The 26,783-nt window shown below is 40.6% G+C and overlaps 3 protein-coding genes across 3 annotated transcripts in view; 2 read left to right on the forward strand and 1 right to left on the reverse strand.

Moving 5' to 3' along the window:
• The window catches only part of LOC115256648 (tyramine receptor Ser-2-like), a 253,969-nt gene extending 228,418 nt beyond the window's left edge, over positions 1-25,551 (forward strand). Inside the window, exon 5 of the mRNA XM_062844529.1 lies at positions 24,283-25,551. Within this exon, the coding sequence (XP_062700513.1) occupies positions 24,283-24,928 (646 nt within the window). The 3' untranslated portion in view covers positions 24,929-25,551. The remainder of the gene's footprint in view (positions 1-24,282) is intronic.
• On the forward strand, positions 75-1,675 carry LOC115268010 (uncharacterized). The gene is made up of 2 exons (XM_062844504.1): positions 75-285; positions 358-1,675. The coding sequence occupies exon 2, from the start codon at positions 359-361 to the stop codon at positions 1,571-1,573; it is 1,215 nt and encodes a 404-aa protein (XP_062700488.1). The 5' UTR covers positions 75-285; position 358; the 3' UTR covers positions 1,574-1,675.
• LOC134284932 (uncharacterized) lies at positions 1,675-3,066 on the reverse strand. The gene has a single exon (XM_062844516.1). It carries the CDS (start codon positions 2,701-2,703, stop codon positions 1,678-1,680), a length of 1,026 nt encoding a protein of 341 aa, XP_062700500.1. The 5' UTR covers positions 2,704-3,066; the 3' UTR covers positions 1,675-1,677.
• Positions 25,552-26,783: the final 1,232 nt, after the last annotated feature.

Here is a 26,783-nt window from a genome sequence, read left to right on the forward strand (position 1 = left end):
AAACGGAGCGAACGGTAAAGGTTTCGGACAACTGCAATAGAAAAACGCGGCCGATCTCTAGCGAAACGTATTGTGTATGCACTTCAGTGTTGGATTCCGGAGTCGATTTCACTTCACTTTCAAACAACCGTTTTCGCTTAGGGATGTACGTAGGGTGCCGTTTTGAGCACCCCTTGAACCTAGTTCTGGCTGTCAAAAGTGAAACCATAACAAAAACAAGCAGTCAGAAATATTATTTGTTGGTCCTCCGGAAAGAATTGGAAATTATCATTGGAAGGCTTAAAGGTATTTAAATTAAATGAATTTGATAATTAGTTTTCATCTATTCATAATTTATTATTTATTTACATCCCATAGAATGAGCGACACGAAAGATGATGAATCATCTGATTCCATCCAGATTCCTGGAGGAGAAGAAAACTATATCGAAGAGGAGTATTTGGAATCTGACAACGATGAATTGACAGCAGCTATCGATGAACCAGAACAGTTTCGGAACATATCCGTCCCATCTATCAACGTTGAAGGCGAAGATTTGCGATCATCCATTTCGGGAGAATGTTCCAATTCCAGCAAAGAGCCAACTGAAAACGACGGAGGAGTTGAAGTAGGAGAACAAGTGACATTTTCCCTCAATATGTCAGCCAAGAAGTACAGAAAGTATCAATTCCACATAATCGGCGCCTTTTATGCTCGGTCGTTTCGAACGCAACATTTATCAGATGCACTGTTCAAGCGGGATATTTATGGACATACGCTGCCGGAATTGCATAAGTGTATTTGGAAGCATTGCGCAAATTTCGTTGCCCGTGAAGTGGTTGTTGACTGTTCCGATGGTGATAAAAACGTGAGATGGGCATCTAAGCAGACTCCGGACGTGTCGGATATCGGAAAATACATCCTTCTGAAGCATGGCAAGACTAAAAAGGTGCACACTCTGGCTGATTTGGGTGAAAATACCAAGCTGCTGTCGAAGTGGCGCGGAAGTGAGGTGCAGGTCCACGTTTTCAAACATTCTACTGCTGTGGCGTCGAACACTCTATGGGACATGGTGAACAAAAAACTGCTACACCCTGAGTCAAAGGACAAAACAGGAGCACCAGCAACACAGGAAATTGTTAGCTGTATCGAGCAATTGAAAAGTACGCATACGCACTACACTGCGTTGTACGCTTCTTGGGAAAAATGGGCGAATTACATTCTTGCTCACCCCGGTGATGTACGACCGAATCTAATGAAGGATGCTCCACCGGACGAATACCTTCATCTATTCCGATCGGTGCCGGTATCAGAAGTGCATCGTCTTCAAGCCACTCGTCATGGTTTACAAGTCGCCTACAACATCGTTGAAAGTATTTCATCATCAATCAATACTTTGTGCGACAGGGTTGATTCGGTTGCTATAAACGTTGCGGAGGTTCAACTGCAAGCACATGAACTGAAGGCACAAGTTCGAGCTTCTCATTCACTTCTGCAAGCTATGGAAGAATCACTGCCACCCGAGGAAAGTGAGTTTAGCCGGAAATTAGCATCTAAGGTCACTGATGCTATTGATGTCGACCATCAAGAGTAAAAGATGGATGTTAGCGAAAGTTGTTTGTTTAGAATTTCAGTAAAAAGGGTTCTAATCTCATACCAAATAAATAAAAAGTACACATACGGTTTAAACATTTCACTTTATTGTTCGCTTATTGATGGGTCAAATTTTCCTCCCGGAAGATATCCACATTTTTGAAAAAGTTTGGAGCAATCATATGATGTGAATTTAGTTAGTGCACCTTGAACAACATTTGACAATGGTGTTTTGCATCCTTCTGTGTAGTTTCGTCTCAAATATTTTTTTACCAATCCAAAAACCACCTCAATTGGGTTGAAAAACGGGCAATATGCTGGGAGGAAAAGTGGAATTATCCCCAAAGAGCGTAAATACTGTATGATATTAGAATCACAGTGGATTCGAGCTCCGTCCATCACCCAAACTGAAAATCTACCTGGATATGTTCTAACGCGATCGTTTGAAAAAACCATTTTTCGGCAACAATCGAAGAACTTTTGCCGCGTAAATGTTCCTTCGGTTTCAAAAGACTCGACTATCCCGTTTTGTCCCAAAAAACAAAGGCAAGATACCCGGGGTCTCCTGCAGAATTCTCCCTTGTACACTAGTTTTCTTCCGACTACTCCGTAACCTTTATTGCGCAACAGTCGACCGTTTGCGAAAGCAACTTCATCGAGAAACAGCAGTTGATGCAAATCCCATTGAAAACAGCTCAATTCTTGGGTATATCGATCGATGTCTGCTTGGCGTATTTGGATGGCTCTCCTTTCCAGCGTCTTCCAAGATAGTCCGTGAGCATGCAAAATTTTGCAAATCGTCGAGGCACTTATGGATGTTCCGAAGTGAATAGCAAATTGCTTCCGGGCTTCGTCAAGATACAGGATAGGATTTTTCTTATACAGATTCACTAGCCACTTTTGTTTGTCCATGTCGAATTTCCTGAATGTGGTCCTCCGTTTATTAGCATTTAGTATACCGTCTCGTTCATAGTTGATGATCCAGGAGCTGATAGTTGATTTAGATTTTGAGTAGATCTTTGCTAGTTGTGCCCGTGAAAATCCAAGAAAATAGTATCCGTACAAACAATGGTACTGTGTGTTGCTGCTCGCCCGACGATGCTGCACATTTTGAAGAATCGAATTCTGCATTTCGGCAATATGTAAATATTCACTTGAATTTCGTTGAAAATTCTCAATCTGATCAATTTCAAGAACGAAAAACCTCAAATACGAAAATTAATTCAATCAATGAATAACAAATGTTTTCTTGCGGCGAGAGAGAGATCAGTTGTCATTTTTGACAATTTGACGTGTCAAATTGGAGCACGACTGTTTTTACGACTGTTCAAAACACGACCGTTTCGAACCGCCGTGTTCGATAAGGAAATCCACGCACAATATTTACTTATGATCATGTGTGTATGTATAACAAAAGGGGAAAAACATATGCAAGGTACATGGCAAGGGAGGTATGCTAATTCAAAGTTCCCTTTTAATCAAGATATATTTATAACGAGGTGTTCATCACACTCCATAACAAACATCAATCTACAAATTTTACAACATACTTCAATAAAAACTCTTTTCTACTAGTCTCTGCATTAGCAGCTCCGTGTGAAACAGTTTCCTCTTGCATAACTTTTTTCTATGCAGTCTAGAAGATCCAGAATGTGAAAATCTTCCAGCAAAGGTAGAATGTCACAGTGCCACATCAATTGCGAAATAGTTTAGTGCATGGTAACCAACACCCTTGGGTGATGTTGATTTGCAGCATGATGAAACTAAAGTACAGATTCTTACGGTGCGGTGATGAGAATGTTAACTTTTTGCCGGCGTGGAAAAAGGTGAAAATTCATTTTTTCCTTAACTTTATTGATTCAAGTGAAAAAGCTGCTCACATGAAGCACTTCTATCCCCATGTGCATCATTGGATTTGCCTCTTGATGATCCTAATTGCAGCCATTTAGTACCACCTGCATCAAATCGAAATTCCTCTCAATCAAAAATTCCCCGAAACGCGGTCCCCCTCTCATCAGACAATTAGCACTCCATTTGCCGTCCTATTTATTGTGCTCAACTGATGGATTGGAACGAATCCCATTTAACACATTTAGGCAAAATGTTGCATGAAAAGGTCCCAATTGAATCGGTTTTTTGCACTCCAAATTGGTTGAAAGCAGGGCCCTACATTTTCAATTTCAATTGAAATTTTCAGGCGAAGTTTGTAAACAATGTTTTCAATCGTCAATGGAAACAAGGCGCCGTCGTCGTCGCTCATCCCGACTGTCATCGTCACCGATGAACCGACGCTGCTGCGTCGTCGCAGATGCCACTTTGTTTCGCACTCACAAGCTCATGCACACTCGTTCGACTACGAATGAATTTCTCTTGTTATAACTCAATTAATGAGTGTAACAACCGTCAAATCGGTGTAATGTTAATGTATGCTATGCATATTTTACTGAAATAGTTTATTACCCATAAAAATATTAAGCAAACATACATTTTAGACTATTTGAAAATTTCAATTGAATCCCAGTCGGTGTGAAAATGAGCTGCCACCCGTCGTTGCGTCGAAGAAAGTGACAAGAAGGGCGGATGAAGCGAAGCGCATGCATGTTGTTTTGAATGTACCCGTCGTCGGCGTCCGTCCGATGCTGATGGGCGCTCGCTTTCAGCGTCATGTTTTGGTTTCGACGATGTAGGCCCCTGGTTGAAAGCTCAACGCCCACCACCACCACCACCATTCATCAGTCACATGCCTCAAGCGACAGCTGGCCGGTGCACAGTTCGAGAGAATGAAACCGATCGCATTTCCATGTCCATTTTCAATTATTGCGTTACATGTACCAGTGCATGGGTATGCAACGGCAGCCTATTTATTGCTCCCATAAACAAATAGAAACGCTCCATAGAAAATCAAAAAGCGCTCCATAAAGAATGAACATATGTTCCATGAAAATGTGCAATGTTACCCATAAATTATTGGAAACGGTCCATACTTTATAAAAAATGTACCGGTATAACATAAAATTTTCTCATTAAAAGTGAAATTTTGCACCAATAAATAAAATTGAAATACTCCATAATAAAATACAAATGCTCCATAGAAAAATGCAACTGCTCCATAAATAATTAGAATTGTACCCATAGAAAATTGAATATTGCTCCATAGAAAAAATAAATTGCACCATAAAAAAATGAAGTTGCACCATAGAAAATAAAATAATTCTCCATAAGTATTATCACACTGCACCATAGAAAACATGAATTGCTCCATGACAAATTTAAAATCTTCCATAGATAGCCTATTATCATAATTTAATTCGACAGGGCTGAATTGCTTTACATTGCACTGCTTAAGTGGTGCAAATGTTTAAAGTTATGGAGAATTTTCAATTTTTTATGGAGCAAATTGTATTTTATGTGGTGCAGTTTGTTAATATTTATGGAACATTTATCTATTTTTTGTGGTGCAATTTCAATTTTTTATGGTGCAATTTAATTTTTCTATGGAGAAATATTCAATTTTCTATGGGTACAATTTAAATTTTCTATGGAGCATTTGCATTTTTCTATGGAGCATTTGCATTTTATTATGGAGCATTTCAGTATTATTTATTGGTGCAAAATTTCACTTTTAATGAGAAAATTTTATATTTTACCGGTACATTTTTTATAAAGTATGGAACGTTTTGAATTATTTATGGGTAACATTGCACATTTTCATGGAACATTTGTTCATTCTTTATGGAGCGCTTTTTGATTTTCTATGGAGCATTTGCAATTTGTTATGGTTGCAAAAACCTTTTGCCGTATGCAACTTAACTAGCTGTACTGATTTGAGCCGTCATTTGCATTCTAATTGTCGATAGACAATGTATCGTACGTCCGGCAAATCGTTTTAAACATACGTAATCCGATGAAATGGACTAGTTATAAGCTTTGCGTCATCTGCAGAAACTTCGGTAGGGCTACATAAAATGCAAATAGTTTATTGTTTTTCGATGGGTTTTTCATCAGAACCCATCAATTGAAGAAATATATTTTATTTATAGCATGGTTATTAGCATTTCATACATTTATTCGTACAACATCCCATTTACCAAACCTGTAACAGCAATAGTTGCAATAGTCTGCTACCCATCATTGCATTGGTTGCGTCAAATGCTCGCCAGATCACGCTCCACCTGGTGCGTCTGTTATGTTCTCTACACTGCCCCCACTCGCATAACAGTCCCATTTGACTTTTCATAAATTTTGAGTTAATGTTATGAATAGTCATCATTTTCGATGTACTTCCAAATACAATAATAAAAATTACGATTTTTTATGTCAATGTGTGAATAAAATACCAAGTCATGAGCGTCCCATATCAAAAGTACCCGCATAACAGTCCCATCATGGATTTTTGTGTCACGAAACACAAAACTGAACAACTTTGTAGCAATTATAATATTTTTTACAGTTATATATTCATGTGCAAAGCAATCTGTGAAAGTTTCGAGATGGTCGAAATATTTTTCAAATTTTGGCGATTTTTCAAAGTTTTATATGGAAACAAGTTTTCAAACTTCAAATGCCGTTTTCTCAATTCCTCCTTTTTGCAAATGGGACTGTTATGCGAGTGGGGGCAGTACACTCCATGCCTTTCTTTGAATTCGATTAACAAGTGATGCTGGTAGGTATTCACTCTGGAAGATTATTCGACATCCTGATGACGTGACCCGCCCACCGTAGCCTCCCGATTTTCGCGGTATGGACGATGGTTGGTTCTCTCAGCAGCTGATGCAGCTCGTGGTTCATTCGCCTTCTCTAAGTCCCGTCTTCCATCTGTACTCCGCCGTAGTTTCCGTTCGAAAATTCCAAGGGCGCGCTGGTCCTCTGCACGTAGGGTCCATGTTTCGTGCCCATAGAGGACGACCCGTCTAATCAGCGTTTTGTAGATAGTTAACTTCGTGTTACGGCAAACTTTATTCGATCGTAGAGTTCTGCGGAGTCCAAAGTAATAACGATTTCCGGCCACAATGCACCTTTGAATTCCTCTGCTGGTGCTGTTGTCGGCGGAAGTTTATTAGACGTAATTCTAACACAATGTTGAAATAACGTTGGAATAACTTCTATACAACCAAAACTTGCGCTGTCGTAACTCGTTACCAGTGCTGTGAAGTCCAATCAAAACTAAATATATTAAAAAACCTTTAAAAAAACAACAGGCCAAACACAAATGGTTAGGCAAATATCTACACGGGAGACGATAGACACTACGACCCTTGAGAAAGGCCAAAACCCTTCGGCCGAAACGTCGGGAGAGTAGGATACATTTCGTTCTCGACTTAAAGACTGAGAAAGCCACCCAAAACATCGATTAAGGTAAGTTTCTATGAAATTCCTGGAGAAATTCCTGTGACATTTGAAATTTCCGGAGAAGTTTCTGCGAAATTCCTGGAAGAATTTTTAGGCAATTCCCGGAGGAATTTCTGGGAATGATCGGGAGTGTGCTAGTGCGTTGGAGATGCTCGGACTGGGCGGTCGGTTTTTCGTGGTGGTCGTCGGCGTCGGCGTGCTGAGTGTGTAGTGACGGCTCGGCAGCTGAAGACCGGAATTGCGCGCGCGTTGTCTTTGGTGTTTCGATTCATTTTTTGCCATTCGCTTTTTGCGCTTTTTGGTTCAGTTGATGGCAGAGGAAGAAGACCCGGCTTCAATCAGTGTGTGTAGTGACGGCTCGGCAGCTGGAGACAGGATTCGCGCGCGCGTTGTCTTCGGTACTCCGATTTTTTTTTTTTTTCCTTTCTCATTTTTAGTTCGATTGATGGCACACGGTGTGTTGAAACACGATTATTATCGAAGTTGCATGAACCTAAAATCTTTTTTCGTTATAAGTTAGCCTCAACCGTGTAGAAAATGATTCTGGGGCGTAGAAAATCTTTCATCGGGGAAAATTGAAACAAAATGAATTTTAGTATTTTATCATTTTTTTTTCATATAAAGCTAGTGTTACGCAAAAACAGTTAAGTCAATCTTCTCTTTGAAAAACACCTTTTCAATAATTAATTTGAACATCCATAGAGTGAAACAAATGTAGAACATTTTACAACGAATTATAAGTTGTTTAAGGCGTTCGTTCTATGTGACCAGCCCACTAGAGTCTGCCATATTTCATATATCAGAATAGCACATAAATTCAATGCCCTCTATGTGAAGGTTCTGCCTATTATCTCTTGCTGAATTTTACTCATAACAAACTCTGACAATGACAATACATCGTCCTAAAGTATAGACGTGACTTGTGAATTTTCAGACATTACCCGTAGTTCCAACGGCCCAATTTCCCTTCTAAATGGCAACGTTAGTTTTTCCTGATGAAACTTATAATAATATTCGATTCTGAGTCAACGATACCAGAAGCCTGACTTCTAAACGCGACGCCAAGACAGCATCAATGTTCTTTTATGTATTGTGATGTGAATTATATTGATATATATGTACCTTGTTTGGTGTGGCAGCCCTAAAAAGAGAACATACAATTTTAATAATAAAATTAAATTATTGTATGCCTTGAAATTGCCTGTAATCATCCTTGCCATTTGCGCGTCCTTGTTTTATTTTTATTTCATTGTTCATGGCAATTTCAAAACATGAAATTGTTTTCTATAATTATGTTTGAATTTAAATGATTAAATTTATGTTTGACCTGTTATTATCTTACAATTGTTGCAAGCATAAATTTCTGCCACCTTCGATAAAATGAATCATAAAATCACACTGGTCAAATTCGATAAAGTGGCTATGAAAAAGGAGCTCCTCATGTGGCTTCAATCACATAAAAACAGACGCAGTATGTCTGTGACAAAATTGGTGACGTCTCTTCACCGTTCACAGTATAGTCCAGCGTTCTGATAGGCAGTCATCTTGGATCGTTTCTTCCCCAGCTGTATATGAATGACGTTAACATTATCCTTAAATGCATGAAACTTTCATATGCTCACGACCTGCAGTTGTATTTCACGATTAGGGAGCGTCCCGATGCAGCTTTTCTGCAGCAACAGCTTAAAACCTTTGCTGCATGGTGCTCGTCAAATCGGATATCACTAAATATATCGAAATGCTCTGTATCATTCGGCCGCAAAAAGCCCGAATCAACAGTCAAGGATCTCGGAGTTCTGTTTGACACAAAACTGCCATTCAAAGACCGTGTCACTTATGTCATGGTCAAGGCATCGTCACAGCTTGGCTTCCTCTTTCGCCTCGCCCTCGCCAAGAAGTTTAAGGACATCTACAGCTTGAAGTCGCTATATTGTTCAATAATTTTTACGATAAAATAATGAAGCACTACAAATACACATTAAAATATGACATTGTAGTGGAACCTTACAAATGCATAATAAATTAGGACATCACATATGGACAAACACAACACAGAACATTTTTGCTTTGTTACCCTAGTGGATAATAATTTCTGATGACAGGATGACGAGGTTTCATAAATGTTGTTGTTCCATCAGTCAATCCTGTATTCGTATTTTCTCTAGCAGATTGCCTTTTGTTCGCAGCATTAATTGCTTTCATAACTTCAGTTTTGCCTAGGAATTTCTAATCCTAAGGGGCATTCTGATTCAGGTTTCAATACGAGACGTTAACATCTTGATGTTCCTGTTAGGGAAGATGCACTTATTTGATAGTTGATTTTTACCCGAAATGACCTGAATGTAGGCCATCAAAATGAGATTGCTCAGATCCCACGGTGCTCTTTTACTCCAGAGCACAATAAATGTACATTAAACATAGCAACATGTTTAGAAGTTAAAATAGCACATTCAACACAAAAATAAAAATTGTAATATAGTGCTCCCCATCTTGGAATACTCGGTTGTTGTCTGGACTTCTTATTACAACAATGAAATTCTCCGCATTGAAAGAGTACAGCGTAAATATATTCGTTTTGCGCTACGTTATCTCAGGTGGAGGAATCCGCTAACATTGACAAGCTATAAAAGCCTCTGTCAGCTTATTAATTTGGACCTTTCAGTGCGAGACGCAATGTGGTCAAAGTTTATTTTGTTGGAGATCTTCTTCAAGGCAACATTAATTGTCCCGCTCTTCTAGGTATGTTTCACATCAACACACGCTGACGTAGTCTTAGATCTCATCCGTTCCTCAATATTCCATCAGCAAACGCCAATTACAGCATAAATTACTGCCTACATGAGATGATTCGTTGTATTTCTTGTTTGTTCAATATTTGTTATTTTGAATTTTTGTGCTAAAATACGATTGTTATCGAACTTGCATTCAATATATCACGTCTATACTTAAGGATGATGCATTAGCAGTTTGTTGTAAGTGAAATTCAACAAGAGATAAGAGGCAGAACCTTCACATAGAGGGCATTGAATTTATGTGCTATTCTGATATATTAAATTTGGCAGACTCTAGTGGGCTGGTCATATAGAACGAACGCCTTAAACAACTTATAATTCGTTGTAAAATGTTCTACATTTGTTTCACTCTATTAATGTTCAAATTAATTATTGGAAAGGTGTATTTCAAAGAGAAGATTGACTTAACTGTTTTTGCGTAACACTAGCTTTATATGGAAATATGGTAAAATACTAAAATCCATTGTATTTCAATTTTCCCCGATGAAAGATTTTCTACGCCCCAGAATCTTTTTCTACACAGTTGAGGCTAACTTATAACGAAAAAAGATTTTAGGTTCATGCAACTTCGATAATAATCGTGTTTCAACACACCGTGTGGCAGGCGATTATCCGGTGAGTTTGTTCCTTGTTATTCTCTTTCTATTGATTCTATATAAATTATTATATTAATTCAATTTTATACCATAGGTGATAGTTTGTATTGAGCGATCACTTGACTTGAGTGATCTATTGTTTGTTTCCCGCGTAAAGCGAACAATGGACAGATTGTGTACTTGTCGGACACGTCGGTTGTGGTAAATATTGAGCGATCACTTGACGCGAGTGGTCTATTGTTTGCTTCCCGCGTGAAGCGAACAATGGCGACATCGTGAGCTTGTTCGGACACGTCGGTTGTAGTAAATATTGAGCGATCACTTGACGTCAGTGATCTTTTGTTTGCTTCCCGCGTGAAGCGAACAATGGGGAGATCGGGTGCTTATTCGGACACGTCGGGTGTGGTAAATATTGAGCGATCACTCAACGCGAGTGTTCGATTGTCTGCTTTCCGCGTAAAGCGAACAATGTCACGGCGGCCAGCATGGCGAACAAACATCAAAATGTCATATTACTTATCAAAGTGAATCCTGACCCAACGATACCTTCCCTAATAACAAACACTCCTTCCTGCAGCCTTTGGTGGAGTCGCAGCGGTAAACGCGGTCCTTCACTTAACAAAGGTTGGTACTAATATTCCTTCCCTCTCCCAACCTGACTGCAAGGACGTGGCCGGTGCCGTTATTGTACTGTAAAAGAGAATCTCCGTAGCGTGCACAGTGAGAATGTTGACCACTTCCAGTCAATTATTCAGTTGATTCATTGCGCAACTGTCATTGGTTCGGGTCAATCACGGAGTAGCAACCATAGATATGTGCAGTCAGTCTAAGCTAAGCTAAGCTAAGCTAAGCTAAGCTAATTCCCGGAGGAATTTCTGGGAAATTCCCGGAGGAATTTCTGGGAAATTCCCGGAGGAATTTCTGGGAAATTCCCGGAGGAATTTCTGGGAAATTCCCGGAGGGATTTCTAGGAAATTCCCGGAAGAATTTCTGGAAAATTCCCGGAGGAATTTCAGGGAAATTCCCGGAGGAATTTCTGGGAAATTCCCGGAGGAATTTCTGGAAAATTCCCGGAGGAATTTCTGGGAAGTTCCCGGAGGAATTTCTGGGAAATTCCCGGAGGAATTTCTGGGGAATTCCTGGAGAAATTTCTCGGAAATCCAAGGAGGAATTTCTCGGAAATTCCCGGAGGAATTTCTAGGAAATTCCCGGAGGAATTTCTGGGAAATTCCCGGAGGAATTTCTGGGAAATTCCCGGAGGAATTTCTGGGAAATTCCCGGAAGAATTTCTTTAAAATTCCCGGAGGAATTTCTGGGAAATTCCCGGAAGAATTTCTGGAAAATTCACGGAAGAATTTCTGGAAAATTCACGGAAGAATTTCTGGGAAATTCCCGGAGGAATTTCTGGGAAATTCCCGGAGGAATTTCTGGGAAATTCCCGGAGGAATTTCTGGGAAATTCCCGGAGGAATTTCTGGGAAATTCCCGGAGGAATTTCTGGGAAATTCCCGGAGGAATTTCTGGGAAATTCCCGGAGGAATTTCTGGGAAATTCCCGGAGGAATTTCTGGGAAATTCCCGGAGGAATTTCTGGGAAATTCCCGGAGGAATTTCTGGGAAATTCCCGGAGGAATTTCTGGGAAATTCCCGGAGGAATTTCTGGGAAATTCCCGGAGGAATTTCTGGGAAATTCCCGGAGGAATTTCTGGGAAATTCCCGGAGGAATTTCTGGGAAATTCCCGGAGGAATTTCTGGGAAATTCCCGGAGGAATTTCTGGGAAATTCCCGGAGGAATTTCTGGGAAATTCCCGGAGGAATTTCTGGGAAATTCCCGGAGGAATTTCTGGGAAATTCCCGGAGGAATTTCTGGGAAATTCCCGGAGGAATTTCTGGGAAATTCCCGGAGGAATTTCTGGGAAATTCCCGGAGGAATTTCTGGGAAATTCCCGGAGGAATTTTTGGGAAATTCCCGGAGGAATTTCTGGGAAATTCCCGGAGGAATTTCTGGGAAATTCCCGGAGGAATTTCTGGGAAATTCCCGGAGGAATTTCTGGGAAATTCCCGGAGGAATTTCTGGGAAATTCCCGGAGGAATTTCTGGGAAATTCCCGGAGGAATTTCTGGGAAATTCCCGGAGGAATTTCTGGGAAATTCCCGGAGGAATTTCTGGGAAATTCCCGGAGGAATTTCTGGGAAATTCCCGGAGGAATTTCTGGGAAATTCCCGGAGGAATTTCTGGGAAATTCCCGGAGGAATTTCTGGGAAATTCCCGGAGGAATTTCTGGGAAATTCCCGGAGGAATTTCTGGGAAATTCCCGGAGGAATTTCTGGGAAATTCCCGGAGGAATTTCTGGGAAATTCCCGGAGGAATTTTTGGGAAGTTCCCGAAGGAATTTCTGGGAAATTCCCGGAGGAATTTTTGGGAAATTCCCGGAGGAATTTCTGGGAAATTCCCGGAGGAATTTCTGGGAAATTCCCGGAGGAATTTCTGGGAAATTCCCGGAGGAATTTCTGGGAAATTCCCGGAGGAATTTCTGGGAAATTCCCGGAGGAATTTCTGGGAAATTCCCGGAGGAATTTCAGGGAAATTCCCGGAGGAATTTCTGGGAAATTCCCGGAGGAATTTCTGGGAAATTCCCGGAGGAATTTCTGGGAAATTCCCGGAGGAATTTCTGGGAAATTCCCGGAGGAATTTCTGGGAAATTCCCGGAGGAATTTCTGGGAAATTCCCGGAGGAATTTCAGGGAAATTCCCGGAGGAATTTCTGGGAAATTCCCGGAGGAATTTCTGGGAAATTCCCGGAGGAATTTCTGGGAAATTCCCGGAGGAATTTCTGGGAAATTCCCGGAGGAATTTCTGGGAAATTCCCGGAGGAATTTCTGGGAAATTCCCGGAGGAATTTCTGGGAAACTCCCGGAGGAATTTCTGGGAAATTCCCGGAGGAATTTCTGGGAAATTCCCGGAGGAATTTCTGGGAAATTCCCGGAGGAATTTCTGGGAAATTCCCGGAGGAATTTCTGGGAAATTCCCGGAGGAATTTCTGGGAAATTCCCGGAGGAATTTCTGGGAAATTCCCGGAGGAATTTCTGGGAAATTCCCGGAGGAATTTCTGGGAAATTCCCGGAGGAATTTCTGGGCAAATTCCCGGAGGAATTTCTGGGAAATTCCCGGAGGAATTTCTGGGAAATTCCCGGAGGAATTTCTGGGAAATTCCCGGAGGAATTTCTGGGAAATTCCCGGAGGAATTTCTGGGAAATTCCCGGAGGAATTTCTGGGAAATTCCCGGAGGAATTTCTGGGAAATTCCCGGAGGAATTTCTGGGAAATTCCCGGAGGAATTTCTGGAAAATTCCCGGAGGAATTTCTGGGAAATTCCCGGAGGAATTTCTGGGAAATTCCCGGAGGAATTTCTGGGAAATTCCCGGAGGAATTTCTGGGAAATTCCCGGAGGAATTTCTGGGAAACTCCCGGAGGAATTTCTGGGAAACTCCCGGAGGAATTTCTGGGAAACTCCCGGAGGAATTTCTGGGAAACTCCCGGAGGAATTTCTGGGAAATTCCCGGAGGAATTTCTGGGAAATTCCCGGAGGAATTTCTGGGAAATTCCCGGAGGAATTTCTGGGAATTTCCCGGCGGAATTTCTGGGAAATTCCCGGAGGAATTTCTGGGAAATTCCCGGAGGAATTTCTGGGAAATTCCCGGAGGAATTTCTGGGAAATTCCCGGAGGAATTTCTGGGAAATTCCCGGAGGAATTTCTGGGAAATTCCCGGAGGAATTTCTGGGAAATTCCCGGAGGAATTTCTGGGAAATTCCCGGAGGAATTTCTGGGAAATTCCCGGAGGAATTTCTGGGAATTTCCCGGAGGAATTTCTGGGAAATTCCCGGAGGAATTTCTGGGAAATTCCCGGAGGAATTTCTGGGAAATTCCCGGAGGAATTTCTGGGAAATTCCCGGAGGAATTTCTGGGAAATTCCCGGAGGAATTTCTGGGAAATTCCCGGAGGAATTTCTGGGAAATTCCCGGAGGAATTTCTGGGAAATTCCCGGAGGAATTTCTGGGAAATTCCCGGAGGAATTTCTGGGAAATTCCCGGAGGAATTTCTGGGAAATTCCCGGAGGATTTTTTGGGAAGTTCCCGGAGGGATTTCTGGGAAATTCCCGGAGGAATTTTTGGGAATTTCCCGGAGCAATTTCTAGGTAATTCCCGGAGGAATTTCTGGGAAATTTCCGAAAGAATTCCTGGAGGAATCCCGAAAGAACTCCTGGAGGAATCCAGAAGGAATTCCTGGAGGAATCCCCAAGGAATTCCTATAGGAATCCCCAAAGAATTCCTGGAGGAATCCCGAAGGATTTCCTGGAGGAATCCCGAAGGAATTCCTGGAGATTCCCGAAGGAATTCCTGGAGGAATCCCGAAGGAATTCCTGAAGGAATCCCGAAGGAATTCCTGGAGGAATCCCGAAGGAATTCCTGGAGGAATCCCGAAGGAATTCCTGGAGGAATCCCGAAGGAATTCCTGGAGGAATCCCGAAGGAATTCCTGGAGGAATCCCGAAGGAATTCCTGGAGGAATCCCGAAGGAATTCCTGGAGGAATCCCGAAGGAATTCCTGGAGGAATCCCGAAGGAATTCCTGGAGGAATCCCGAAGGAATTCCTGGAGGAATCCCGAAGGAATTCCTGGAGGAATCCCGAAGGAATTCCTGGAGGAATCCCGAAGGAATTCCTGGAGGAATCCCGAAGGAATTCCTGGAGGAATTCCGACGGAATTCCTGGAGGAATCCCGACAGACCAGGAGGAATCCCGACGGAATTCCTGGAGGAATCCTGACGAAATTCCTGGAGGAATCACGACAACATTCCTGTAGGAATCCCGACAGAATTACTGGAGGAATCCCAACGGATTTCCTGGAGGAATCCCGACGGAATCTCTGTGGAACTCTTGGAAGAATGTCTGGGGAAATTTATGGAGTACTTCCTAAAGAGTTCCTGGGAAAAATATGAAAAAATTCTTGGAGGAAAATTGGGGAATCTTATGAAGAAAATCCTTGGAAAATTTCTAGTGGAGTTCCTGGAACAAAATCCTAGAGCAATCATGAGGAAATTGATGGAACATTTTTTTTGTAAAAAAATCGTGGAAGAATTCCTGGGAAAATTCCTGAGAGAATTCCATCTGAAATTCCTAACGGAAATCCTAGAGAAAATAGTACAGTGAACTGAAGAAATGTCTGATGAAGTTTCGTGGAAAATTCCTCAAAGAATTTCAGAGAAAATTTCTGAAAGAAGCCTGGGAAAATTCCAGGCACATTTTTTTTATAAATCCAGCGAGATTTATTTTTAGTGCGCCGAAATCGGCGAACTAAAGGTAAATCTCGGATTAAAATCAACGATATTACCGGAAAGGAAATCGAGGATAATACGAGATTGGCGTCTAATACGCTGTGGAGCTTACCGCCATAAAACTTGTCATAAATGTATTCTTTGGGCACAAATTGAAAGATATTTATAGGGTCAACGTATCAGTAGTGCTGCTATAAGTAGCTAATTTTAGTAAAATCTATATATATAATTGAGTTTCTGTCTGTCTGTCTGTTTATCTGTCTGACCCTTATGTATTCAGAAAGTACTAAACCGATCGACATGAAAATTTGTATGTGGGTACTTTTGGGGCCAGGGAAGATTTTTAGCATAGTGTGAGACTCCTCCAATCTCTGGAATGAGGGGCTCCCATACAGATCAATTTTCGGGGGACTTCTTTAAGGAGCTGTATGACAAAAAACACAGTAGGCAGGCAGTACGGCGTTTGCCGGGACAGCTAGTAACTATGAGGTATGCACTTCAAACGGATTCGCTCAAGTAACTTTCGTTCAGTGCATTATTTTTCCGTGACCCAAATTTCAGATAATTCGGCCCACAAAAACCTCCCATGGCGAAGAGAACAAACCTGCCGATAATACCCTTCGTCACCCTATATAGATTGTGTTATGAACAGATCAAAATTATAACAAAACGTGATATAAATCTTAGCTTCAAAATAACTAGTTTCTATCATAGTTTGATACAAAAATGCTATTTCAATGCCAAAGAATCGAAACTTAAGTATATTACAATGAGTTATAATCAGATTTTATAACATAATATGATTTAATTGTGGTATAATACTTATGTACACCAAATGTTTCTAACAGAAGTATAACGCAATAATAAGTTATAAATATCAGGATTAGTTAGAAAGATGTTACATTTTTGTTAGAAACTTCCAGTCGGATCACCATCATCATTTGCGGCATATAAATACAGGTATTCATCGATATAACGTACCCACGATATAGCGTACCCTCGATATAGAGAATTCGATATAACGTACATTTTGCTTCGATATAACGTACACCATTGAAAATTTTCATTGTTTCCAGTAATAACCACCAGATAATCTACGAAATCACTCAAATCAATGCTGTGTTGCAGTATTAGCCTTGTGCGCACCACCCAGCATCGAAAACCCGTCAGCAGCGAGCGCCCTGCTGTGACGACTAGGTGCAGGAAAGGTAGGTGAAAATTTGGTGGCTGAATTTAGGCAGGACGAGCATAAATGTAAATATAAATAAGAAGAGTTTGTAAACAGTATCGTATAGTAGCCATTGCAAATAGTAGAAATTGAATTCTTGTGCTAACTGTGATTTGCAGCTCAAAACTAATTCCAAGTTGAAGTGGAGAGTAAAAAAGTAGCTCTAATAGTTAATTTGAATACGGTGTTTGAGTGAGGTATTTCGGAAGATAGCTGTAAGTAAATAAAAGCTTTGAATTAGTTGATATTTATTCATAATAATTTGTAGTGATTCCAAAGCGAGTCCCGTGCAGCGAAACGCAACCTGAAAAGGAGAAAGGGGTGAAACGCACTATAAAATGTAAGTCGGAAATTATTATAAGTTTTGTAATTGGTAATTAATAGAATACATTTTAGTTTCAAGCTGTTGTAACAAAGTACACTGCTGTGGAAATTTTATTTCAAGAACTGGTCCGAACAAGCCTTGTTACCCAAAATGAGCGCAATTTGGGAAAAAATTTTGTGTACTTTATATCGAAGCACAAAAAACGAAATGAGTTTTTCGTGAAAACCCATGTTTTTCATTTTTGTTTTTTGTACGTTATATCGAAGAGTACCTGTATGTAGTAAGCTAATTACCTTCCAAAAAATCAACTGAATTCGATGAAAGACAACAGAGAAATTGCGGTGGGCGTAATGTTGGTGACACCGTGTATGACGAATTCCGACTGAATAACATTCAAGGGTGTCTTATAGATTCCTTCCTGAGCAGAAGGGAATAACAATAGCATAAGGAGCTGTGTTATTTGGGTGAAATAACTGAATAATAGAATTGATTATTTTTAAGTTATTAACATAACATATTATGTTGTAAACTTGTCTGTCATAAGCGGCAAAATAACAAATATCATAACAAAAAAAAAGTTCTTGGAAAACCATTTTCATAACTTGTTTTGTTAGTTTCAATAACAGCTTAATAACATTGAAATTTGAAAATATTTTAATAACAATTTTTGATATTAAGACGAAACTGGAAGCATTTCCTCACTTTTTGGTTTTTGATTTTTTTATTAAATAACGAAGCAATATTTTCAAAATCGGTTTTCGTGCACATGCAGGAGTATAGATCAAGGTATCTTCTGTTTTTTTTTTTTCGTAGTGGAAAATGTTTTTCGTTTTTGCAGAAACCATTTTTGAACAAAATTTCACAAAAAAAATGTTTCTGCAAAAATGGAAAACATTTTCCTCCTCAAAAAAAAAAAAAGAATCAATCAATCAAAAAAAAAAGAGAGACGAACCAGCCAAGGGCTGAAAGTCTCTCAAATAAAGATAAATCAATCAATCTCCTCAAAAAAAATCAGAAGATAACTTGATCCATACTCTACATGTGCACGAAAACCGATTTTCAAAATATTGCATCGTTATTTAACCGTTGTGTGTCCGACAAAAAAAACACCCTAAACAGGCCGACAAGGGTACCCGGGTACCCACAAATTGGAACGCGCATAATTTCGTTAACTTCCAACCGATTTTGAGTTTCTTGGCACCAATCGAATCAGTAACACATGTATTTACGGATAGTGAACGAAATTGACCATTTGGACCCGTATGGTTCCCGGGAAATCCGGATTTCTAGGGATATGTCCTGAAACAAGATAGTACCAGGGGATTTCAGCACACTTCCTACAATATGTACACGTATTTATTCGGAAATCACTCAGAATATTATTTCTAGCCACCTCACAGTTATCCGTTGGGTTTCCTATAAAGTGGCCCATTTGAGACAGACTCCCCGTGGGATTCCATGGGATCCCGTGGTTCACCATGGAACCGTAAATGGCCATTTCTTGATTTCGGCAGAACCCCAGCAATATGGGTATCAAACTTCATGAAATTGCCTACGGATTGCATTTTTGACTACTTGAGGACTATCCGGTAATTTTACCTTGGAGTGGCCATTCCGGAACAGATTCCCCTGGGGAAGCGGATGTGCCCATTTAGTGATTTCGGTAGAACCCCAGCAATATGGGTATCAAACTTCATGAAATTTCCTACGGATTGCATTTTGGACTACTTGAGGATTATCCGGTAATTTTACCTTGAAGTGGCCATTCCGGAACAGATTCCCCTGGGAAGCGGATGTGGTCATTTAGTGATTTCGGTAGAACCCCAGCAATATGGGTATCAAACTTCATGAAATTTCCTACGGATTGCATTTTTGAATACTTGAGGATTATCCGGTAATTTTACCTTGGAGTGACCATTCCGGAACAGATTCCCCTGGGGAAGCGGATGTGGCCATTTAGTGATTTCGGTAGAACCCCAGCAATATGGCTATCAAACTTCATGAAATTGCCTACGGATTGCATTTTTGACTACTTGAGGACTATCCGGTGATTCTACATTGGAGTGGCCATTCCGGAACAGGTTCCCCAGGGGAAGCGGATGTGACCATTTAGTGATTTCGGTAGAACCTCAGCAATATGGGTATCAAACTTCATGAAATTTCTTACGGATTGCATTTTTGACTACTTGAGGATTATCCGGTAATTTTACCTTGGAGTGACCATTCCGGAACAGATTCCCCTGGGGGAGCGGATGTGGCCATTTCTTGATTTCGGTAGAACCCCAGCAATATGGGTATCAAACTTCATGAAATTTCCTACGGATTGCATTTTTGAATACTTGAGGATTATCCGGTAATTTTACCTTGGAGTGACCATTCCGGAACAGATTCCCCTGGGGAAGCGGATGTGGCCATTTAGTGATTTCGGTAGAACCCCAGCAATATGGGTATCAAACTTCATGAAATTGCCTACGGATTGCATTTTTGACTACTTGAGGACTATCCGGTGATTCTACATTGGAGTGGCCATTCCGGAACAGGTTCCCCAGGGGAAGCGGATGTGACCATTTAGTGATTTCGGTAGAACCCTAGCAATATGGGTATCAAACTTCATGATATTGCCTACGGATTGCATTTTTGACTACTTGAGGACTATCCGGTAATTTTACTTTGGAGTGACCATTCCGGAACAGATTTCCCAGGGGAAGCGGATGTGACCATTTAGTGATTTCGGTTGAACCCCAGCAATATGGGGTCAAGCTTCATGAAATTACCTACGGAAAGCATTTGTGACTATTCGATGATTCTCCTGTGATTCTACCTTGGAGTGGCCATTCCAGGACAGGTTCACCGGAGGAACGAATGTGACCATTTAGTGATTTCGGTAGAACCCCAGCAATATGGGTATCAAACTTCATGAGGACTATCCGGTGATTTTACTTTGGAGTGGCCGTTCCGAGACAGGTTCCTCGGGGAAGCAAATGAGGCTATTTAGTGGTTTCGGTAGAACCCCAGCAATATGGGTATAAAACTTCATGAAATTACCTACGAAAAGCATTTTCGACTTTTTGAAGACCTTCCGGTGATGTAGAGATTGGTATTGTCATTCTAAAATATGTTCGCCAAGGGAGCAGATGTGGTAAAATTCAGATATTGGCGGAACCCCATCAATTTCGGCATCAAACATCCATCGGAGAACATTCCTCACTTTTTGAGGAAATCCGGTGATCTTACCGTAGGGTGGCCATTCAGAGGAAGTTTCCGTGGGGAGCGGGTGTGACCATGTTTTGAATTTGGTAAAACTCCAGCAATATTGGTGTCAAACTTCATGAAATTACAAATGGAATCCATGTCTGACTATTTGAGGACTATCCGATAAGGTTACTCTGAGATGGCCATTTTGGAACAGGTTCCTCAAAGAAGAAGATGTGGTCACATACAGATTGGCAGAACCCTTTCAGTATTAGTATGTATCATACTACTTGAAATAACCTTCGGAGAGCTCTTTTGACTGTTTTGATACTATCTAGCGATAGGGTATCTAAGGTGGTAATTCTGAAACAGGTATTTATGATGATTGCTTTCCGTAGGTAGTATGTATAATGAAGATTGATACCAATACTTCATGAAACGTAGGTTCTGGTTCATTGTTGCTCTCCCGGGAAACCTGTTATGAAATGGTCATTCTAAGGTAAAATCCCAAGAGAGTCATCAAATAGTCAAACATGCTTTCCGTTAGCAATTTGATGAAGTCTGGCGCCCATATTTCAGGGCTTCTGCTGAAATCAGTAAATGGCTACATTCGTTCACTGAGGGAACCTGTTCCAGAGAGGCCACCCTAATCCCAACAACACCAGATGGTACTGAAAAAGTCAAAAATGCATTCACTAGGTAATTTCATGTAGTTTGATACCGATATTGCCGAGGTTCTACCTAAATCACTAAATGACCGCTTTCGCTCCCTCGGGGAACCTGTTATGAAATGGCCATTCTAAGGTAAAATCAAAAGAAAGTCATCCAATAGTCAAAAATGCTTTCAATAGCTAATTTCATGAAGTTTCATATCCATATTGCTGGCGTTCCGCAAAAATAATTAAATGTCCACATCCGTTCCCCTGAGGAACCTGTTCCGGAATGGCCAGTCCAACCTCAACCAATCTCAAAAAGTAAAAATAAACTTTCCGTAGGTAATTTGATAATGTCTGGTGCCTATATTGCTAAGGTTCTGCTGAAATGCCCCCGGGGGAACCTGTTCCAGAATGGCCACCCCAATCCTAACATCACCGGCCAGTCCTCAAATTGACAAAAGTGCTTTCCGTAGGCAACTTCATAAAGTTTGATGCCCATATTGCTGGCGATCTACCTAAATCAGCAAATGGCCACATCCGCTTCCCCAGTGGACCCTGTTCCAAAACGGCCACCCCAACCACAACATTACCGGATGTTCCTCAAAATGTCAAAAATACATTCCCTAGGCCAAAGCTTCCCGACCTTCGTTTCGCGACCTCCCAACCGCTTGCGGCCACGCTTAGATTATTCTGCGAAAAGGGGGATGACGATAGATTGGTCGCGAGAGCCAAGTTTGGGAAACTATGCCCTAGGTAATTTCATGGAGTTTTATACCCACATTGCTGGGGTTCTACCGAAATCACTAAATGGCCACATTTGCATCCCCGGGAAACCTGTCCAGGAATGGCCACTCCAAGGTAAAATCACCGGATAGTCCTCAAGTAGTCCAAAATGCTTTCCGTATGTAGTTTCATGAAGCTTGACCCAATATTGCTGGGGTTCTACTGAAATCACTAAATGAACACATCTGCTTCACCCGGGGAACCTGTTCTGGAATGGTCACTCCAAGGTAAAATCACCGGATAGTCCTCAAGTAGTCAAAAATGCAATCCGTAGACAATTTCATGAAGTTTGATATCCATATTGCTGGGGTTCTACCGAAATCACTAAATGGCCACATCCGTTCCCCCGGTGAACCTGTCCCGGAATGGCCACTCCAAGGTAGAATCACAGGAGAATCATCGAATAGTCACAAATGCTTTCCGTAGGCAATTTCATGAAGTTCGATATCCATATTGCTGGGGTTCTACCGAAATCACTAAATGACCACATCCGCTTCCCCAGGGGAATCTGTTCCGGAATGGCCACCGGATAGTGCTCAAGTAGTCAAAAATGCAATCCGTAGGCAATTTCATGAAGATTGATACCCATATTGCTGGGGTTCTACCGAAATCACTAAATGACCACATCCGCTTCCCCAGGGGAATCTGTTCCGGAATGGCCACTCCAAGGTAAAATTACCAGATAGTCCTCAAGTAGTCAAAAATGCAATCCGTAAGCAATTTCATGAAGTTTGATACCCATATTGCTGGGGTTCTGCCGAAATCAAGAAATGGCCATTTACGGTTCCATGGTGAACCACGGGAACCCATGGAATCCCACGGGGAGTCTGTCTCAAATGGGCCACTTTATAGGAAACCCAACGGATAACCTAAGGTGGCTAGAAATAATATTCTGAGTGATTCCCGAATAAATACATGTTCATATTGTAGGAAGTGTGCTGAAATCCCCTGGTACTATCTTGTTTCAGGACATATCCCTAGAAATCCGGATTTCCCGGGAATCATGCGGGTCCAAATGGTCAATTTCGTTCACTATCCGTAAATACATGAGTTACTGAATCGATTGGTGCCAAGAAATTCAAAATCGGTTGAAAATTAACAGAATTATGCGCATTTCAATTTGCGGGTACCCGGGTACCCTTGTCGGCCTGTTTAAGGGTAAAAAAATTCAAAGGCCCCTCCCCGCGCTCCCCCTCGCCAACTCAGACTTTTTTTCCACTTGGTAACTACATGTCCCCATTTTATGAGATGTCACCGAGTTTCAGATCTCTACTATGAAGAAAACATATATTTTTCGACAAATAAACTTCAAAAAGGTACCCGGGTACCCTGTTGGCCACATAAGGGTTAATAAAACATCAAAAACCGAGAAAATGAGGAAATGCTTCCAGTTTCACCTTAATTTGTTATTGATAATAATCGGAAATCAAAATTTGTTTTGATATCAAAATTATAACTAAGTAAATTGTGATACTTTGTCTCTCAAACCCACCAATAACATGAGTAACAATACTTTAAATGATCGGAAAATACTATATTCAGTTTCTTATTCATTCTAAGAGAATGTAAAAGAAAAAACTTCCTGAAATTTCTCCGAGAGTTCTTCCACGGAATCATTCACAGATTTTCAAAGACTCCACTAGAAATTCCTCCAGAGTTATGAACAAAATCCCTTCAAGGATTTCTTCACAATTTCCCGTGATTGTTTGTCCCGAATTTCATCTTAAGATTTCTCTGAATTTTTTTTGATAATTTCAACAGAAGTTTTTTTCCTACGAATTCTCTTGGAGTTTTTTAAAATATTTTACCAAGAATGCTAATAATTGCTCAGAAGAATTACTTCTGGAATTTCTAAGAAAATTGTGCCAGAAGTTGTTTTGAAGACTTCCCAGGGTATCGAGGGGCTACTCCAAAACTTCCAAGTGTTTTTTCGAATATTATTTAAGGAATTTTCAGAGGATTCGTTCAGAAATTTTCTTCCTAACTGAGTAAAAAATAGAACAAAACAAAAGGACAGATCATTATTATCGAAATGATGCTTTGTTCTCAAGACTTGTTACTGTTGTGCTATTGTTGATAAGTTGATCAATAGTGAACCATAACAAAACTCGTACTTTCAACAAAACATGTTATTGATAAGTAATTAAGTGAATGTATATCAATAGCTTGTTCATAACAAAATGAGATTGTCCAAAAAAATTTTGTTTTGTTTTGCTATGCCTTGTTAATTAAATAATAATCAAACAAGATATAAAAACAGGTTATGTTATTTCGTAGTTATTAATTTGATATTCTCCACTGCTCGGGTTGCGTAGAAAATCTTCAATACGTTCCTCCCCAATATCCTAATAAATTAAATCTAGCGTTCGAAAGTTACTTTCACATACACACTAATGGATTTTGCACCCAATTCAATTAAGAGCTGATATAGAATTTCTTTCCCCCATTTCCCTCCCACAGGTCCAACATGGAGAAGAGCCTAACGAACAAAAAACGCATCATCAAAATGCTGTTCGTGGTGGTGCTGGAGTTTTTCATCTGCTGGACGCCGCTGTACGTGATCAACACGATGGCCCTGTTCTGGCCGAGCACCGTCTACCACAACCTGGGCTACACGGCCATCAGCTTCTTCCAGCTGTTGGCGTACTCGTCGTCGTGCTGCAACCCCATCACCTACTGCTTCATGAGCGGTGGCTTCCGGAAGGCGTTCCTCAATCTGTTCCGGTGCTTTCGGCCGTGCTCGCGAGCCTCGGGTCACGACGGCGGCGGCCTGCGGCGAAACCGTCGAAATAGTAGCGCCATGTGCGGACTGTACGTGGCCAGCGGTTGTGACAGTGGTGGTGGTGGTGGTGGAGGCGGTGGAGTAGGTGGGACGGCTGCCCTGCTCCGAAAGTACAGCAGCAGGCGGAAGCAGCGGCAATCGCTGCGTACGATGGACACCATTTTGAGTACGGACGGGGTGGTCAGTTTGAAGCAGAGAGACACGGCGGCAGAAGCAGCAGTAGTAGTGGCGACAGCTGCTGGTAATGCGTCGTCTGATGGGGGTTTGCATAATCATCATCAGCATCATCGGTACTGTCACCACAGTCAGGGTCAAGAGCAGTAGGTAGGTGCTAATTGTGTTTCACGGAAGGTGATGATACCGTTGTTAAGTCGATAAACATAAGCGGAATTGTTTGCTGCAAGTGGAGCCAGTAAGGTGCCATATATGTGCTTTTGATGATAGTCGGAGTGATAAATTAGTTCTTAGTTTGTTTGAACGGGGTGCTGTTTGGTCACGTACGAGAGATGCTCAAATTGAACGGTTGCAGAGATTATGAATCAGTGTTGGTAACAAGGTGTTTGGTAAAAAAAAAATAGACATCCAATTGAGTTCCTGGCATGCTCAAAGTCGAGTCAAGTAGAAGACACTGAAGACGACCTTACAGTTGAGGTCGAAATACCTATCTGTCAGTTCTTAGTGGAATACAAAGGAACAGTACTTAACACGATTTTCTTTTTAACTTATGCTCAAAATGTTAATGGGAAAAAATAAGAAGTGAGATGTGTGCATACCCAAGCTCATGGGAAAAGTAAAACGTCGGTAAACATATTTTCTTAAATTCTAGTTTTTTTTAATCCCAAGACTACGTAGCCGTTAACCAAGAGAGTCAACCATACAATCGTGTTTAGCATTAAATACTAGTTTCAGTGACCAATATGTGAATGCTGCAGAGCTTCCGAATGATTTTTCGGTACATCCTTGCATGCCAGGGATTAAATCCTACTTCCGATACACTTGTGGTCATTTGGCTGATGATTCTCGATGAGAATCGTCCAACGCAGCGACCCGATTCACTGGAGTGGAGGAATAAAGTCCAAAATGCTAAGGTGGGGTGAAATGGCCCTCCTAAACTCCTAAAACCGTTCCTGAATGTGATTTGATCATTACGATAGGTGAATGGTGCCTAGATATGGTAGCATAAATCGACCTTCTGGAAACCAGGCAGCAATAGGGCTCATCCAGAAAATTATTCTGGTATCCCGAGCAGAAGGGCATACCTTACAAATACCATGCGAAGAGCAACATGTGCTCTAATACCTTGCATTGTTATTGCTGCGTTATTCTACGAAATGTTATGAGAACATTAAAATAACAATTGAAGGTATTTGAGCAGACTTTGGTATTGATGTAGTATTTGTCGGTTTAGCAGTGAAAATAATCAAGGAACAAGATTTGCTATTACATCATGATGTCATCGAACAAATGAAACATTAAATAACAAGAAATATTATTAGTTTGTTATTCAATAACTTTGGGATAACAAATACAGCACTTGAAATTTCAGGTATGCATTCATTATTGAAATAACAAGACTTGTTATTTTCTACAGTATGACCCATAAAAAATGCGACATTCCATTTTTTTCAGTATTTGATGATTTTTAATGAAATAATCCCAATGAATTAAACTTTTTTGAATTAGGATACAATAAGGAGGTCATTGTCATACAGGATCTCTAAAATTTTTGTCAAAATATTCATTGGTTACGTATAAGGTATAAGGTATCCCTAGAATTGTTAACAATTTCTAAATAAAATCAAGTTTTCCTATAATTTTCATAGCAAAATGAACTATAATAAAAACTTTTAAACACATGGAAACCATGAAGAAATATGTACTCTTTAATACGCCCATGTTTGAAAAATATTTTAAATTTTTTTTTTTGAAAATGTTTAGGAAACAAAAACTAAAAAAGGTGCTACATATTAAAAACCGTATTTAAGATAAATTAATAAAAAACTTAACACTGTTAGAACATTTTTCAAAACATTTTTTTGTCGATGAAGGCATATATACCTACCTTTATGATAGGTACAAATACTATGTACTTAAAAACAATTTCATGCTTAAAACATAATATTTTCTAAAAATTATCATTTGTCAAATAATTCAATTTTCACAAAATGTCTCTTAATTT

The sequence above is a fragment of the Aedes albopictus genome, chromosome 1 (genome assembly GCF_035046485.1).
Source record: "Aedes albopictus strain Foshan chromosome 1, AalbF5, whole genome shotgun sequence".
Classification (NCBI taxonomy): domain Eukaryota; kingdom Metazoa; phylum Arthropoda; class Insecta; order Diptera; family Culicidae; genus Aedes; species Aedes albopictus.

Bases quoted from the DNA above. Each gene is read 5' to 3' on its own strand.
- LOC115268010 (XM_062844504.1), top strand. From the start codon at position 359: ATGAGCGACACGAAAGATGATGAATCATCTGATTCCATCCAGATTCCT.
- LOC134284932 (XM_062844516.1), bottom strand. From the start codon at position 2,703: ATGCAGAATTCGATTCTTCAAAATGTGCAGCATCGTCGGGCGAGCAGC.